The sequence below is a fragment of the Adiantum capillus-veneris genome, chromosome 4 (genome assembly GCF_014529385.1).
Source record: "Adiantum capillus-veneris isolate H3 chromosome 4, ASM1452938v2, whole genome shotgun sequence".
Lineage (NCBI taxonomy): Eukaryota > Viridiplantae > Streptophyta > Polypodiopsida > Polypodiales > Pteridaceae > Adiantum > Adiantum capillus-veneris.
In genome coordinates, this window is record NC_140934.1 from 171,023,401 (window position 1) to 171,038,467 (window position 15,067).

At 48.5% G+C, this 15,067-nt stretch overlaps 2 protein-coding genes across 2 annotated transcripts in view; both read right to left on the minus strand.

Annotated features, from left to right (window-relative positions):
• Positions 1–13,115, minus strand: part of LOC147460353 (protein GAMETE EXPRESSED 1-like) — a 55,138-nt gene extending 42,023 nt beyond the window's left edge. Inside the window, exon 1 of the mRNA XM_086511437.1 lies at positions 12,538–13,115. Coding sequence (XP_086367563.1) covers positions 12,538–13,067 — 530 coding nt within the window. The 5' untranslated portion in view covers positions 13,068–13,115. The remainder of the gene's footprint in view (positions 1–12,537) is intronic.
• LOC147460354 (uncharacterized) lies at positions 10,628–12,531 on the minus strand. The gene is made up of 2 exons (XM_086511438.1): positions 11,819–12,531; positions 10,628–11,706 (listed from the first exon to the last, which is right to left on the minus strand). Exons 1-2 carry the CDS (start codon positions 11,889–11,891, stop codon positions 11,333–11,335), a joined length of 447 nt encoding a protein of 148 aa, XP_086367564.1. The 5' UTR covers positions 11,892–12,531; the 3' UTR covers positions 10,628–11,332.
• Positions 13,116–15,067: the final 1,952 nt, after the last annotated feature.

The following is a 15,067-nucleotide window of genomic DNA, read 5'->3' on the forward strand; positions in this document are numbered from 1 at the left end:
CCTTGGAGAAGACAATAATGTCATCACAGAAAGTGCCAACAAAAGATTTGTACTCTCTAAAAATCATGTCCATCATTCGCTTAAAGGTCGCTAGAGCATTGGTAAGGCCAAAAGGCATCAGCAAAAATTTAAATAAACCGAAAGTCATCCGAAAAGCTATCTTGTAGACATCTCCCGACGCAATTCGGATCTGATGATATCCGCTCTTCAAATCTATCCTGTTGAAACAAGAGGATCCCTGTAGTCGGTCTAGAATATCATCGATCCTAGGAATCGAAAATCTGTTCTTGATGGTGATTTTGTTGAGAGCTCTATAATCAATGCAAATTCTTCAAGATCGGTCTTTCTTCAAAACCAATAACATCGGGGAGCAGTAAGGTGAAGTATTCGGCTGGATAAGACTCTTTTCCAAAAGCTCTTTCACTTGGTTCATAATCTCTTCATTCTGGGCTCGGCTCACACGATAAAGTGGCCGGCTCGGTGGTGTGCCTCCAGGTATCAGATCAATGGTACGATCCTTAGGATGAGAAGGTGGCAACTTATTCGACCTTCAATCATTATTCAATTCTCTCCAGAAAATCGAGTAAAGAAACTGAATTTCATCAAGTACAATCTCTTTGCCCTTCATTTGTCAAAGTCGCTTTCTCAGCCCAATAGTCGACCATGGCGTTGTTCTTGCGGTACCAAGGGATTTCTCGAAGGACATCACAACCTTCCTAAGCGCATTACATAGAAGTCCTCGTGCCCTAATACCCCTGAAATTGCAAACGAAGTTTGCCAATGATCAGTGTAATGGCAACATTCCGTCCAGGTGCCGCTAGAACTGCCTCCGCTTGTGGCATCCCCCTGTCGGGCGTAATTCCAAATCGAGCCGCCGATTCAAGAAGTTGGCCTTGGCTTCTCCATCAAAGAAAAATGAGGGCTTCCTGATCTTTCACTTTGTCCCAAGCTCGGCAAAGTTATGTACTTTCATCAATCATGCTTGGATCAGTACCCATGCAATCTGGAACGAGTCCTGCTTTCATCTTGCCATTTCGTCCATGTTCCTCAGTTGCTCTCAAACTCTCGGGCTTGTCTTCATTCTGTTCTTGCTGTGCCTTTTTAGGGCACTTCGCGGAGACGTCCAAATTCCCCGCAGCCAAAACAATTCCCCTCTTTGAGATAGATAGCCCTTTCTCTACGAGTCAGTTGGGGACATGTATCTTTCTTTTCTTTGTCATGGGAACTCTTTCTCTTTCTACTTTCATTGTGAACGATCTGTTGGGTTCTCTGAGTCAAGATCTCCTCAGTGGGGTAAGTCAAACTTCCCGAATGTATCGCAAAACCCCGTTTCGCATGATCCATCAATTCTTGAATAGAATTCAACTTTTGTTCCAAGCAATAGTCTCGGATCTCTGTAGGAAGTGCAACAAAACCACTCGATCTGTTCCTTAAACGAGACCTTCTTAAATGAAGAGGTTGGTAGAAAAGAGTGCCAAAATCTCTCGCAATAAGCGTCCAAAGAATGTCCCTTGGTCATCCGAAGATGATTCCAAGCGGTTCGTATATCTCGTTCGTACTCCCGAGTCAACCAAGAAGAAAATAAAGAGCCTTTTGAATTTCAACCATTTAACTGGAGCTTCCTTCCTCAGAAGAAGAGTGGACCACCATGTTTGAGCATCTCGAAACCCAGAAAAAGATTCAAATCGACTGTCCACCTTCTTTAAATTCTTTGGTTTTCTTGCTCTCGTCTTCGAGGAAGTCATATTGGTTGGCTCTATAGAAGTGCTTCTTTTCAAGAGTGCTTGTCCATGTCTTTCTGTGAGTACAGGTTCCGCTTTTTTGCACTTGTCTGTCTTTTCGGCTTTCCTCCCCACACGCTATCTCGAGTAAATCTTATCAATCGGGTAATTCTTCAGGTGTTTCGCCAATCTCGGGTCCCTAGAGTACTTAATCAATTTGTTCACACATATGCCAATCTACAGTTGACATTTGTGCTCCTTTCTAGCAAACTTGTCCGAAGAAAAAAAATTTGCCCAAAATCTCCATTCTTTTCTTCAGTTCCGGCACCGGATGTTCAACTTTCTTTGCCTTCCCACTGAGAGGTGTCATCTCTGTTAGATTCTTCACAAGAACCCATGTGTAATATGGGATTCTTTATGGCTTTATGCCCTGTAAGACAAAGCAATGAAGACAGGAGCGTGCCCGACGTGCGATGTATGAAGGGTGGGAGTGGCTAATAAGTCCGGGGTCGGGACACGAAGATTCTTTCCCAAAAGTTGCATGTGCTGCAAAAGGGATTGGATCCTCCGTAGAAGAAGAATCTTTCTATGCTCTGATACCATTGTAACAAACTTGGACACTCCAAATCAAGATTCTACTGCGACACGACAGAGATTCACTTCAAAACAATCCACAATTCACACTTGATTCGACACGGCCCGGCAGAGTTCCGTGCCTAGAGATATTGGCCCCAAAGACTTGCACCCCTTTCAATATTTCTTTTTGTATTAATCTAGGTTCAAAGTACAAGAGAGTGGGAAAGTTCTCACTCTTAGACTCTGCATCCAGATGCTCTGAGAAGTGAGGGCCCTGCCCATTTATTTATAAGTTACAAGGGATGCCCAAAAGCAATAGTCCAAAAGCTTCTCCAAAAATAAAGCAATTTTATCCAAAAGCTGCCATAAAATTCAGCCAATGCTTAAGCTGCTTTTTCGTACGCTTTGCCACGTCATCAGCTGCACAAAAGCAGGTTTCCCGTACAGATGCCACGTCAACACTGTCTGCACGTTTTCTGCCGGAAAATCCGGGACTACCACATCGACACAGTCTCAACATTTTCCGTTGCTGCTGCCAGCCAGTGTGAGGGTGTCCGGTCTGCTGTCCCACTTGGGAATGTGTGTCTAGGGCCATGCAACGTCACCGGTTTGTGACAGTTTCTCAAGCTAGTGGCTCTTGAGTCTTGAGTCTTGAGACTCGAGAGTTGAGACTTTAGGACTTCCATAATCCATTATCCTTACCTTTTTGTATTGCGGCTTGCCCTCTTTGAAGCTTCTTTATGCCATATGGTATCTGTCAACTTGGTCTTTTTAAAGTGTGGTTTGAACTTTGTTCCCCTTATAGTCTCATTATTCCATATGTTATATGTCACCTTTGGGTTTTTTGTAGCGCCTAGGCGGCCTTGTTATCCAAAATTAAGCGAAAAGTGTAATTTGCTCAATGTTATGGCTCAACTTTCAAGTCTTATCTCTGACTTCTACTCTTGCAATTATTTGAGAGCTCTAATCTATAATTGCATGTGTTATTGTGTATGGGCGCCGCACATCACATTCAAGTCATAATAAAGTTGAATTGTCTTCAAATCGTGTTTTTTGTGGGTATTAGAGTCAAAGGACTCTAGTACTACTTGTATTCAAACACATTACGCTAAAAATTGCATTATTTGGGTGTTTTTTAAGCCTCCCGTTCCAGGCTCGTTCCCGTTCCCCTGTTCTGCAGGGAGGCCCGCCGCCGTTCCCGTTCCGCATTCCGGGTAACTATGCCAGATTGGCCAGCGATGTTAAGCCTAGGAATTTTGGGATGTTTTACCTTAGTGGAAGTTGGAATGTTAACTTTTGTACTTTTAGGATTCCAAGGGGTGTTCTTGGGAAAGGGCGTTGCCCATTAGTCTTATCGAAGTATGTAACTGTCGTTCAGTATCTTCTTGGGAATGGGGAAAGCGAAAGTCTGTTGTCAGTTTCTGTGTTCTGTTCCAGTTCCACTTCCATTTTGATTTCTGTGTTTTGTCTATTCTGAATGTCTGTGCCTTAAACAAGCGATAGGAGACAGAGAGTCAGCCATTGAGAAACTGCAGGTGCTCATAATTATCTCACGGAGCGAGTCGCTTTTCCGCACTCGGAGCAACAAGTATCGATTGTGAATACGCACTATGAGTAGTTGTTTTGTGTTTTGAGTTTTTGCAGGGACTCCGACTCGGAGCAACAAGTATCGATTGTGAATACGCACTATGAGTAGTTGTTTTGTGTTTTGAGTTTTTGCAGGGACTCCGACACGGAGAAAGAGCAAGAAGACCTCAGCCTACGCTCGGACATTCCGGGAAAGGAATCCGAGATAGTCTGCGGAGCCTCGTGCTCTGAGTGTAGACATAAACGGAATTGAGAGCTCGTCTCTCGGGAATTTTCCCGCATGGGAAGAAATAGACCATCGAGATTGAGATTTAGAACGGAGGGGCTACTCCGGTTCTTGTGCTTGTAAAAAAAAATATTCCCCCGAATAAAGATTCTCTCTAAGGGGGGGGGGGGGCAGAAGGTGCTTTGTCGATCTTCTCCCTCGTCTCTTTTGGTTGAAAGTTTATTTAAATTCAACTTGTCGATTATTCGTGTGCGCTCCCGTTTGTGACAGTCACAGAGTGATGGCGTAGCATGCCTAACTAATGAAATGGCCGAGAGGCCAAGGAGTTAAAGAATCCTTAAGAACTTGAGTTTCTAATAAACCTAACCTACCAACTTATGGAGCACCGGCCGAGGGACCTAAACCCTAAAAAGGTTAAAAGCTTGACGTCTAGGCCCTAGGGGGCTGGTTTTCGCAAATTGTGCTAGCATGCTGATGTGGCAAGCCATACGGATTTCTACTAATTGCGCTGGCTGGTTTTTGCAGCTTTTCACGTGGACTTTTTGAGGGCAAATGCTTTTGGGCATCCCTTATAAGTTTATAAGTGCCCCACTCTTCAGAGAGCATCTTGACGTAGCGTCTAGGAGAGAATTGGACCCTCAAGAGTTGTACCTTTGTGAAGTAGTAATAAAGAAATACTAGAAGGTCTCTCTCTCTCTCTCTCTCTCTCTCTCTCTCTCTCTCTCTCTCTCTCTCTCTCTCTCTCTCTCCAAGTTCAGTGATTTTGCAATTTCTATTCGTGTGTTGCTATTGATTTCTCGCTTGGAGTGTCCAAGCTTGTAACAAGGTCCTCCACGATGGTGGCTACAATAAGGTGGTTCGTCCACAATTGCTGTCCATAGGCAGTCCAGGCACCCAGGAGATCCCTCCCTCATAGATGTTTCACTTAGGCTGGGTTCAGACTGAACCGGCGGAAGAAACAAGGTTTCCTAAATGTGCCGCCGCCTAGTGTGAACAGTGTGGAGGAGGAAAAGTGAAAGTGAAGGGGGCTGAGAGAGGCCATCAACTCTTCCGAGGGGGGGGGGGGGGGGGGGGGGGGGGGGGGGTCGGAAGAAAAATGGAGGGCCCGGCGGAAGAGTGCCTCAACTCCAGCCAATTAAATTTTGCCATGGAGGAAGAACGCCCCTTTGTTTTTTTATTCCGCCGCCTAGTCTAAACCCACCCTTAGCATTAATAAAAACGCTCAAAAAAGAAGCATGCCGGCTTCCAACGTAAAACAAAACGCTGCTTGTCTAAGGGGAAACACAGCCAACCACATGTTGATCTGGAGAGGGACGGAAGCGCCCAGCAAGGGAGTGTGTCCTGTGACCGATACCATGTTAGAGTGAAACGGAAGCGACAAGGGGGGAGAGAGAAAAGAAAGAAAGAAAGAAAGATTTTTAACGTCTATGTCAAGCCGAAATCGGCCTATGAGACAAATCAAATGTACATTGTGTGTATGTCATCCGTCTATCGGAAAGACAAATGAAACAAAATTGATACAAAACTGAACTGAATGTAGGTAGTGGAGTATCTGAGGAGGGATGGAGCTCTATCTCTAGGGGTATATGCATGTCTGTATGCTCAAGGTAGTACAATCATGAGAATGCATCAAGCTATCTAGCTCCATCCTGTACTAATGCGGGGATGTAAGATGTGGTACATGGGTGGGTCTGGTGCCAAGGCTACCCGGATGAAAGCTGTCGGGTCAGCCCTCATCTGAGCCACTCGCTCCTCAGTGGCACGGCGCTCCCGGGCTCGGATCTCCTCGATCTGTCGGTGGTGGGAGCTCGCACCCCTGTAGCCTGTGACTCGTGGTCGTCGTCTAGCTCGGTTCACCTCCGCCTGTGGGAGTGTCACTCCCCTCTGAGTGTCTGGTGAGGGGGGGGCGGAAATCCTCTGAAAGAAGTCTGTGAGCTGCGACTGTCTCCCCTCTGTCTGTGTAGCTGTGTGTGGCTGTAGTAGTGTGTCCCGATGGCTCTGTATCTCTAGTAAGAAACGTCCGAGCTGTCTCTGATCTCGAGATTCCATGATCTCTCGGAGAGTGGGCAGTCCTCTAAATAGGGCCTCATACCTGCCTCTGATCTCAGTGTATGCTCTGCATCTACATACAAAGTGCTCCTCACTCTCCACCTCCTCTGTGCAGGCTCTGCAGATTCGCTCCCCCTGGGAACACCAATATGTCTCCCGATCTCAATCTCTAACCTGTGTGAAGCCACTCTCAGCTGACCAATCGCCACCCGTGAGCTATGTGGCATATATGTGTCCATGTAGCGTGGTCTCTGTATGAACCCCCCAGACAATATGGTGAGAAACTGGTCTCTGTAATCTGACATCCTCGTCCCCAAGCTAGGTGCCTCCCAGACTCTCCTAGTGTATAGCTGCCACAAATCCTATCTCAATACCAAGTTCCTCTCACTGCGAGAGAGGTGAACATATGGTGAGTGGGGGTCGTACTGGAATGGTGGTAGGCTCTCCATGTCAAGACCGTGTCCCTCAAACCATGCTCTGACCTGTGAGTACCATGCTCTCTCATGCCCACTCTCTGATAGCTGTATAGCTGCCTCAAATGCTCTACGGGTAAGTCTGTCAGGAGGTAGCTCTCTCATCCTCTGGATGAAGCAAACTGTCTGGAATAGTGCCTCTACAACCATAGGTGGTGTGGCGAGCTCGGCTCTAATAATGTCGTGTGGCACTGTCTTCTTGCTGCGGAGCAAGCGTGAGATCATATATACCTGTGGTCTCTCAAGTTGTGTCCACTGGTCAGCTGTCAATCCTGGTGCCCATACTGCCGCTGAGTACATCAAGGCCGGGGTGACTAAGGTGTCGAAAAGCCACCCCTTCGTGCGGGGCTCCTGAAAGTGTGCCTGGTGGCACCTCCGCTCTAGCATGGCCAGAGCTGCATATCCTCGGGTGAGCCTGTCAACAGCAGCCTGCCTCATAGTGAAGGGTCCTGGTAGGCTGGTGAATGTGATGCCAAGGTAGACATAGGAGGTGACTACATCAACCTGTCCTCCTGCTGCTGTGAAGATGGCGGCGCTCCTCACTGCACTGGATGTGTGAAAGATCATAACCTTGGTTTTGCCAAGGTTCACAGTCAACCCCCTGTGTGTGCTGAATTCGTCCAAGGCCTCAAGATGGCGTTGCAAGCCCTCGGGTGACTCTGAAATCAACACAATATCATCAGCATATAACATGATGTGGACCGGAGTACCTGCCAAGTCGCTCCCCTCTCCCCCTGCTCGCAGTATGTAGTCGGAGATCTCGTCGATGTATAGCCCAAAGAGTGTCGGGGAGAGTGGGCATCCTTGCTTAACACCAATGGTGCTAGCAATGGTCTCTGAAAAACCGCCTGGGCAACGAACCCGACCCGTCACCCTCTCATAGAGAGCATATATGGCCCAAATCATCTCTGTTGGTACCCCAATGCTGTGAAGGCGCTGGAAGAGTCTCTCGCGTGGGACTGTGTCAAAGGCCTTGCGGAAGTCCACAAAGCAACAGTAAAGCCTCTTCTTCCGCGCCTTTGCCCCATCAATGAGGCAGCGCAGAACGAAGATGTGGTCAATGGTGGAGAAAGCTCGTCTGAAACCTGCCTGGCCTGGAGCTCGTAAACCCTCGATCTCTGCGTAGCAGCTGAGCTGTGCCTCAAGTACTGCTCCATATAGCTTGGCCATCGTGTGGCCAATCATGATAGTCCTGTAGTTCCCTGGGTCCAGGGTGTCGCCAGATTTGTGGATAGGCACTATGGTGTGCTGTGTCCACTCCTCTGGGAAGCCCTCCCCTATAGCCCGGTTGAAGACATGTGCAATCAACGGGGCTATAGTGGAGGCCGCATAAATGATGTGCTCACTCTGTAATCCAGTATGGTCAGCTGATCGTCTGTGCTGCATGCGGCGTATGGCCCTCTACCATCTCTGCTGTAAAGAAGGAGGAGCACGTGGGGCGAGGCTCGTGTGGTTGTGGAATAGGAGGCTGCCCTAGCACTTCATAAAGTCGCTCTGCATAATCGTGCCATATCTATGGATCCTCAATAGCTGTAGTCTGACGTGGCTCGCGCAGGGTGCGCCATGCCATCGCGCTATCCATGCTCATGAATAGGCGGTATAGCTCAAGCTTCTGTGCCTCTTCGAATGCTCGCCGCTTTTGGCGTGTCAGCGTCTTCATATGCCGTCTGGCCTCTCTCTCTGTGATCTCTCCTAAGGCTCGCCGTGCATGGAGGCGTCGGTATAGCTCTCTGCACTCATCATCATACCAGCGGTTCTGAGGCATAGCCCCGGGGGGGGGAGTGCGTCCTGTGTGAGTGGTGTGTGGAAAAGAGCTAATAGCTGAAGTGTGGAGAACGGAAGAGATATGTGATGTGAGAACTGAGAGTGGTGTGGATGGGTGGAGGAGACATAGGCCATGTTCGACCTTGGCCGAGTAAATAGAGGCTAACTCATGTGTGAAATGGATGGTGGTGTGTGGAGTGTGTGTTGTGGAGCTGTGTGTGATGGTATCTCCGGTGATGGAGAAAGAGAGGTATGTGTGGTCGGCTCCGATGGGTATGGGTGGAATGGTGAAGGATGTGATAAGGTGTGTAGCCTCCCTGGGTCCCAGAATATAGTCGACTGTACTCCCCTCTCCTTCTGCAACTCCATGTGGCATACAAGTCAGGCCCCCTGAGGTGGGCCACTGGACCATCCCATTATAAATAACGAGACGGTGCTGGGAGCCAAGTCGAAGTAGATGTCGTCCGTAAGCTGTGACTGGAGCTCTGTCTGCTGTGTCTCTCATAGTAGCCTCCTCATCTAGAGTGTGTAGTGTCTCTGGGTCCTCATGGTCATATGTCTCACACTGCTCACTGCGTGTACGAGCATTGAAGTCTCCCATAAGGAAGACTTCACCCAGTGTGGAGTACTCCATAATCTCCTCCGTGAGGCATGCGTACGGTGACTCCTGCTCAATAGGGGCGAATCTGGAGCCTGTGGGAGCAAAGTAGCAAAGGGCAATGTAGACGATCCTGTCTCGTGAGAGCTCGAGGCGAATCCACATGTAGCGGGCCTGTGGGTCCCGGGCAACAATCTGTAGTCTGCTGTGAAGCCCCTGTCTAAAGAGTATGGCCACTCCTCCTGAGCCGCGAGTGGTGTGCTGGCGCATACATCCTCGATGTAGAGACTCCCGCTGGAATCCATGTATCCGTGGTAACCCTCTCTCCGGGCTCTCGTGTGTCTCTGTAAGTAGAATGATGTCTCGACCTCTCATCACCTCCTCAAGTCTCTCTGGGTGTGTCCATAGGTCTCCATTGCAATTCCAAACCGTGACATGAATCTCCTCGTGTGTCCCACAGGCCGCGAGTCCCTATGCGATGGTCTTGCCATCAATGATAACCCTACCATCCCGATATACTGCCTTCTTCCCTTCTTTGCGGGCTTGGTGGACTCGAGGCATGCACGCGCGACGGTGATCTTGTTGCATCTTTGTGAGGTCATCATGAAGATAAATCGGGGGGCCGTCTATCCCTCTCAAGATGACCCTCTTTCGGAGGAAGGAAGTTCGAGACTCCTCGGAGGCGAATTGGAGGATGAGAGCTCTTTTCTTTGGATCTTTGCCGGCTCTCCAAACTTTGGAGAAAGGGATCTCTTCTTCCTTGTATCCCACTTTCTTGCATAAAGCTTTCCCATCGCTTTCGGGTGTAGACCCTTCTTCTTCTTTGATGCTGGTCACTCGCACATTGAGACGGCGAGCTTGTCGCATCTTCTCCTCTTCGATGGTTGTGTGTACGATGAGTACCTCATCTTTTTGGGCTTCCTCTCTTGCTACCTTCTTGATGTTCTTTTTGACCACTTCGACCCATCCTTCTTTGGTGGCCTCTAATTTGTCCTCAATGCTTGCGGTGAGGGCTTTGGTGATCTCCTCCTTGAGGGCTTCCTTAGCCTCCCCTTTAATCTCTCCTTCCTCGGGGGTGAGGGATGTGAGGGAAGCATGAAGGAGATCGATTTGTGCCTTCATCTCTTCTTGCTCTTTCCTCCATCTCTCCCTCTCCTTCTCGTTCTCCCGTTCCCTTCTCTCCTTCTCCTCTTTGAGATTTTGGATTTCCGCTCTCATGTCCTCCCTTCTCTTCGTTCCATAGCTTGATGAAGTTGGCTTTCTCCTCCTTCCATATTTCTCTCTCCATCCGCCATTCCTTCATGTCCTTCTCCAATTGTGCAAGCCTCTTATTCGTGAGCATGAAGGACGTTGTCTTCGTTGTCGGTGTCGGCGTCTTGATGATGGGGGAAGACATGGTTGGCTTCGTAGCTACCCTCTCTTCATATTGTGAAGAAGAGGGGAGACGGGGAAGAGAACACTCAGCTTGTGTGTATGTAGGGGGCAACGGGCAGGGGATGGGGATGGGGTGTGTGTGTTCAGTGGATGGGCTGGTCGTCGTGGCGTGCAGGGAGCAGCGCACGGGGGGGGGGGGGGGCAGCGCGCAGGAGGGAGCAGCGCGCAGGGGAGGCAGCGCGCAGGAGGGAGCCACGCGCACAGAGAGAGAGAGAGAGAGAGAGAGAGAGAGAGAGAGAGAGAGAGAGAGAGAGAGAGAGAGAGAGGCGCCATCACATGACCAAGGCGCACCCTCCTTGTGGTGAGGCACCAATAGATACAATTGAAGCACTAAGGGGAAAGGGATGACAGTATACTACCTACATACCTATACATGGAAAAGGTAGGCCAACTATAGAAATACCCACGACCTCAATTAAAAGAAGCACGAAATAACCCTAAAATAGGGCACCCAAGGAAAATGGGACTCGGGACCAAATCTCGTCCGGCCAGCCGGAGTGGCCCGGCCCCGACAATAAGCAGCCTAGGAATACACTGCGAAGGGTGGCTAGCCCACATGCGCACTAGCCGATAAAAGTATGCCCTAACCCTAGAGCAGACTCGCAAAAAGGTTTAATTTTCACACATCAAGCTGATACCAAACACATTGAAGCTTTGCAAGCTTCTCCAACTCCTTGGAAGGAAGAGACCCATCTATAGGAGCCTTTGGCGGCTCAATCTCGTCTTGCACCATCGAGATAAGGTTGTAGGTCTCAATACCGCCTCTATAAGCACATTCAAGTCCTAGAAGTTGGAGGCATCTATCTTTTGATCCTGTGGAAACACCAGCAACACCGGAATCTTCCTCTAAAGTAGCTTCTGCAACTCCTCACTACGAGTAGACTTTCTTAAACGCTCCAAAACATCATCCAGCATTCACAAATTCTTCTTCAATGTCCACATCATGAGAACTCTCTGCAATATTCTTCATCTTAATGCCATCGTCAAGACACTCCAAGATTGGAAAGCGATTCTCCACTGAAAGGCACAAACGGAGCTTCAAGGCTACAAGCAACCTCCTGTAGAAAGGGATCTCCAATCTCCTCAGCGAGGCCAGATACACCTGCTGAAACGATCCAAAATCAGTCCGCTCTATTGCACAAAAGTCTCCAACTGGCTGGCTGAAAATTTGCAAGGTACCGAGCATGAACCGTTGCATTCGAATCACCTTCAGGTCTTCAAAATGCAACCCGACAACTGCATGCTGGAAATCGGCAACACTCCTCCGCTGTCTACCAGCTGAAAAACGCAGGTACACAAGGGATCAAAATCGCAGCAAACACTAATTAGCTCCCTCTTGCTGCAAAAACGCAGATCTGCAGGATGTTCCGCAATGAAAACGCAACCGCACCTTGTTCTCTTGCTGGCTGAGAAAACGAAGATCTGCAGGATGTTTCCGCAATGAAAACGCAACCGCACCTCATCCTCTTGCTGGCTGAGAAAACACAGTCTCCGACCCCTCCTAGTGCTCCAGATCCATTAGGGTGGACAGCTCAAAGCATGCATGTATTCACAATGACAAGGTAACTGCCAAATTGTTACGTCCCCAAACATCACGATGGGCGCTTGCAGTTATGTCCGGCCAGTGTGAATCTGGCCCTTTGGTTATGAAGTCCTATAAATAGGACTTGAGTCTCATTTATGAGACATCTAGTGTGATCACCACTCTTGGACTCTAGGCCCTTGGCAGCTCTGCCCGCACACCCGTACTAGTGTGGGCTTGGTGGTATGGGACACCGGCCCTTGTGGCAGAGGCTAGTGCGCTTGGCTGCAGGCTCCCAGGCTCGGCGGTGAGCCCGTATTGGCTCTATGGCTGGGAGGTGAGCCTGATGTCTGCTCACTATGTGTGTCTAGGTGTGAGTTTGGCTTGTGTCATGTCATGTGTGCAGGATGGATCCGGCCTGGGACTAACATTGATATTAACGAGCTTTCTTGTGCTCATTGTTTCCATACGCTGCTGTTCTTTACTAATAATCTAAGTGCTGGTTTGAGATTATATTCTCTTAACTTCTACACAGCTTACGAATTATGGCTAATTGACCAATAATAGACTGAACGAGTGATCTTAACTGGAGGTGATGGCACATGGCGGCAGTTTCCACAAAGAATGCGAGGTAAACTTCATGGGTATGTTCATCAAACTTCTCAGTGCAGAATCGAACTAGGCTCAAATCTGGGCAGGGTGGAGGGGGGCGCCATCCCGTCATACGCAGGAAGCAATCAGTAAATTCAAAGGCCAGGCGACATTTTTTTTCCTCATCTTGCAGGATTGCAGAGCACCCACTTAGCAGTTTGCGGTATGCTTTTTGCCAACACGTTGCGTCTGGAGAGCTCAAGGCTTTGGAGTGAGCTTGCTTCATCAGCGACGTTTTAGAAAGACCCTCTTCCACTGTTGTGCCACCTTTGCTCTCCAGCTCAAACATGGCGCCATGAATGATCTCTGCTGTTGCTGGGCGATCTCCATCTACTGCTGGGTGATCTCCACCCACTGCTGCCGACTGCTTGGTGCTCTTCCAACGCCCTGGCCAGCCATCCGAGGGGCAGACACAGACAAGCAAGACAAAAACCAGCAATAAGATCCCTGTGCACCACTTGCGCATTCGATGTGGTCGATTAACGAGCGCTGCAGAGTCTGCGCTCCCTTTCGAACGCCGTGTCTCTTTATTGTGAAGGCAAACCGATAATGATTTGAGCACACGACGTGACATATTCTCTTCAATGATGGGTCAGTTCCTGTCCAGGCTGTCACGTAAAATAGCAATTGAGGCCTTCAGAGTCCAGACGAAGCGATGGCAGCCGTGCGTCCTCGTCAACAGGGTCAGAGGGGATCTAAGGCCCAAATTTGGGGGCGTGAGGCGGCTTTAATCTTCGTCGTCAGATCACACAGTGAACTAAGGGTGAACTAGGGGTGGGTGAACTGGGGGTGAACTAAGGGTGCCTAAACTAAATTATGATCATGTGCCATGCCAACATGGACAGTGACGCGCGCTAGCGTGGTGGTAGGGCATTCGTGTGGCAACCGAGACATCCCAGGTTCGACCCACACCTCGCGAGGCGGGTGAACTAGGGGTGAACTCGGGGCAAAAATGTTGCCCTGACTTCACCCCGAGTTCACTACGTGATCCGACGGCCGAGATAAAAGCCACCTCGCGCCCCCAAATTTGGGCCCTAGATCCCCCTGGCCAGAGCCGTGCCATATAGTGACGAGGACCGTGCACTGTCCACGTTAGCAAAAATTGATTGGGCTAAAAGCAATGCTCGTATTTCCGGACCCTCCATTTGTTGGGCCATCCCGATCCCCCCCCCCCTTGCCCTTTCTCGGAAATGCAATTCTCATGGGCACTTTTCATCGCCAACCGCTTTTAGTATCACCACAATGAAGTATGATTGTAGTGTGAGGCAAACTGAAAACAAACCCTACAAAAATGAGTACGCACTCTTGTGTAGAACACTTTGGAAGCTGCAGCATGAGTGACTTGCCCATACCTTGAGTATAAAGAGAGACCCTAAAATGTGCAACCGCCACCTTCACTTATTGTCATCCACAACCATCCTCTGCTATTGCCTTGAGCAGTGTAGCCTGCAACCATCATTCTACCCTCTTTTGATGCCAATCCACTCCAACCAAATAGCATTTCATCATTCACTACCATCTTCACTTGTTTCCTATCGTCTAGGGTTGCATAAGTAGCGCACCCCATCAATCCTTCTCTCTAGTATCATTCAACCCTAATCCCAAGACAGTGGTGGTAAACTTCTTGTCAGAATGGAGTAGGCAAGCTGCCTATTTTGAAAAGCTTCTTTAAAGTGTCATTGAAGAGGAAGTTCATAATGCCCCATCCCATTGAGTCAAATGCCATTGCATGTTCTATAAACATTATACAATGCAATGACACAAAATCCCTTGCCTCCTTGATCCTCGTGTTGCCCTAAGAGGACAGGCACCACTAAAGAATCTTGCTACAACATGCGTGACGTGAGATAAAATCAATCACCCTAATATGCTTGTTGAATTGATGATGCCAATGATCATGCGCTCTCAACCGTTGTTGTAGATGGCCTCGCAACGCAACCATCAAAGGGCTTCAAAATCCTATGTTGCTCAAGCAATGTTCTGCAAATGCAATGAAACCACGGAACATGAAGGCTGCACAATGTAGTCTAGAATAGTTTGATGAAAACAAACATGTTGGCAGTGTAGTGAAGCCATAGAGCAGTGTTTGTTATGAGATGGCAACAAGCAGACCATTTTTCTCCTTTTTTTGTTGCAAGCAAGAATAGACAACAGAATAGAAGGAGAACAAGCTAGGTCACCTACAAACTACTCCCTAGCGACATTACAATAGCATCTAGTTACACACAGCCTATAGGTGAAGATTTAGTTATGATTGCAGCCAAATAGCAAGTCAAGTGTCCAAAATAGCATTGAAAAAATGTTTGTAGCACAAAAAGCTCTGTGGTTGTTGCAATGATGCACAAAAAGACACAAAAAGTTCTCTCCCTTTCATGGATGGATGCTCATTTTTCTTTGATTACAAATAGCTAGAAGGCAAAAGGAAGAACAAAATGCCATAGCAGCACTGCAACAGAAGAAGAAGGC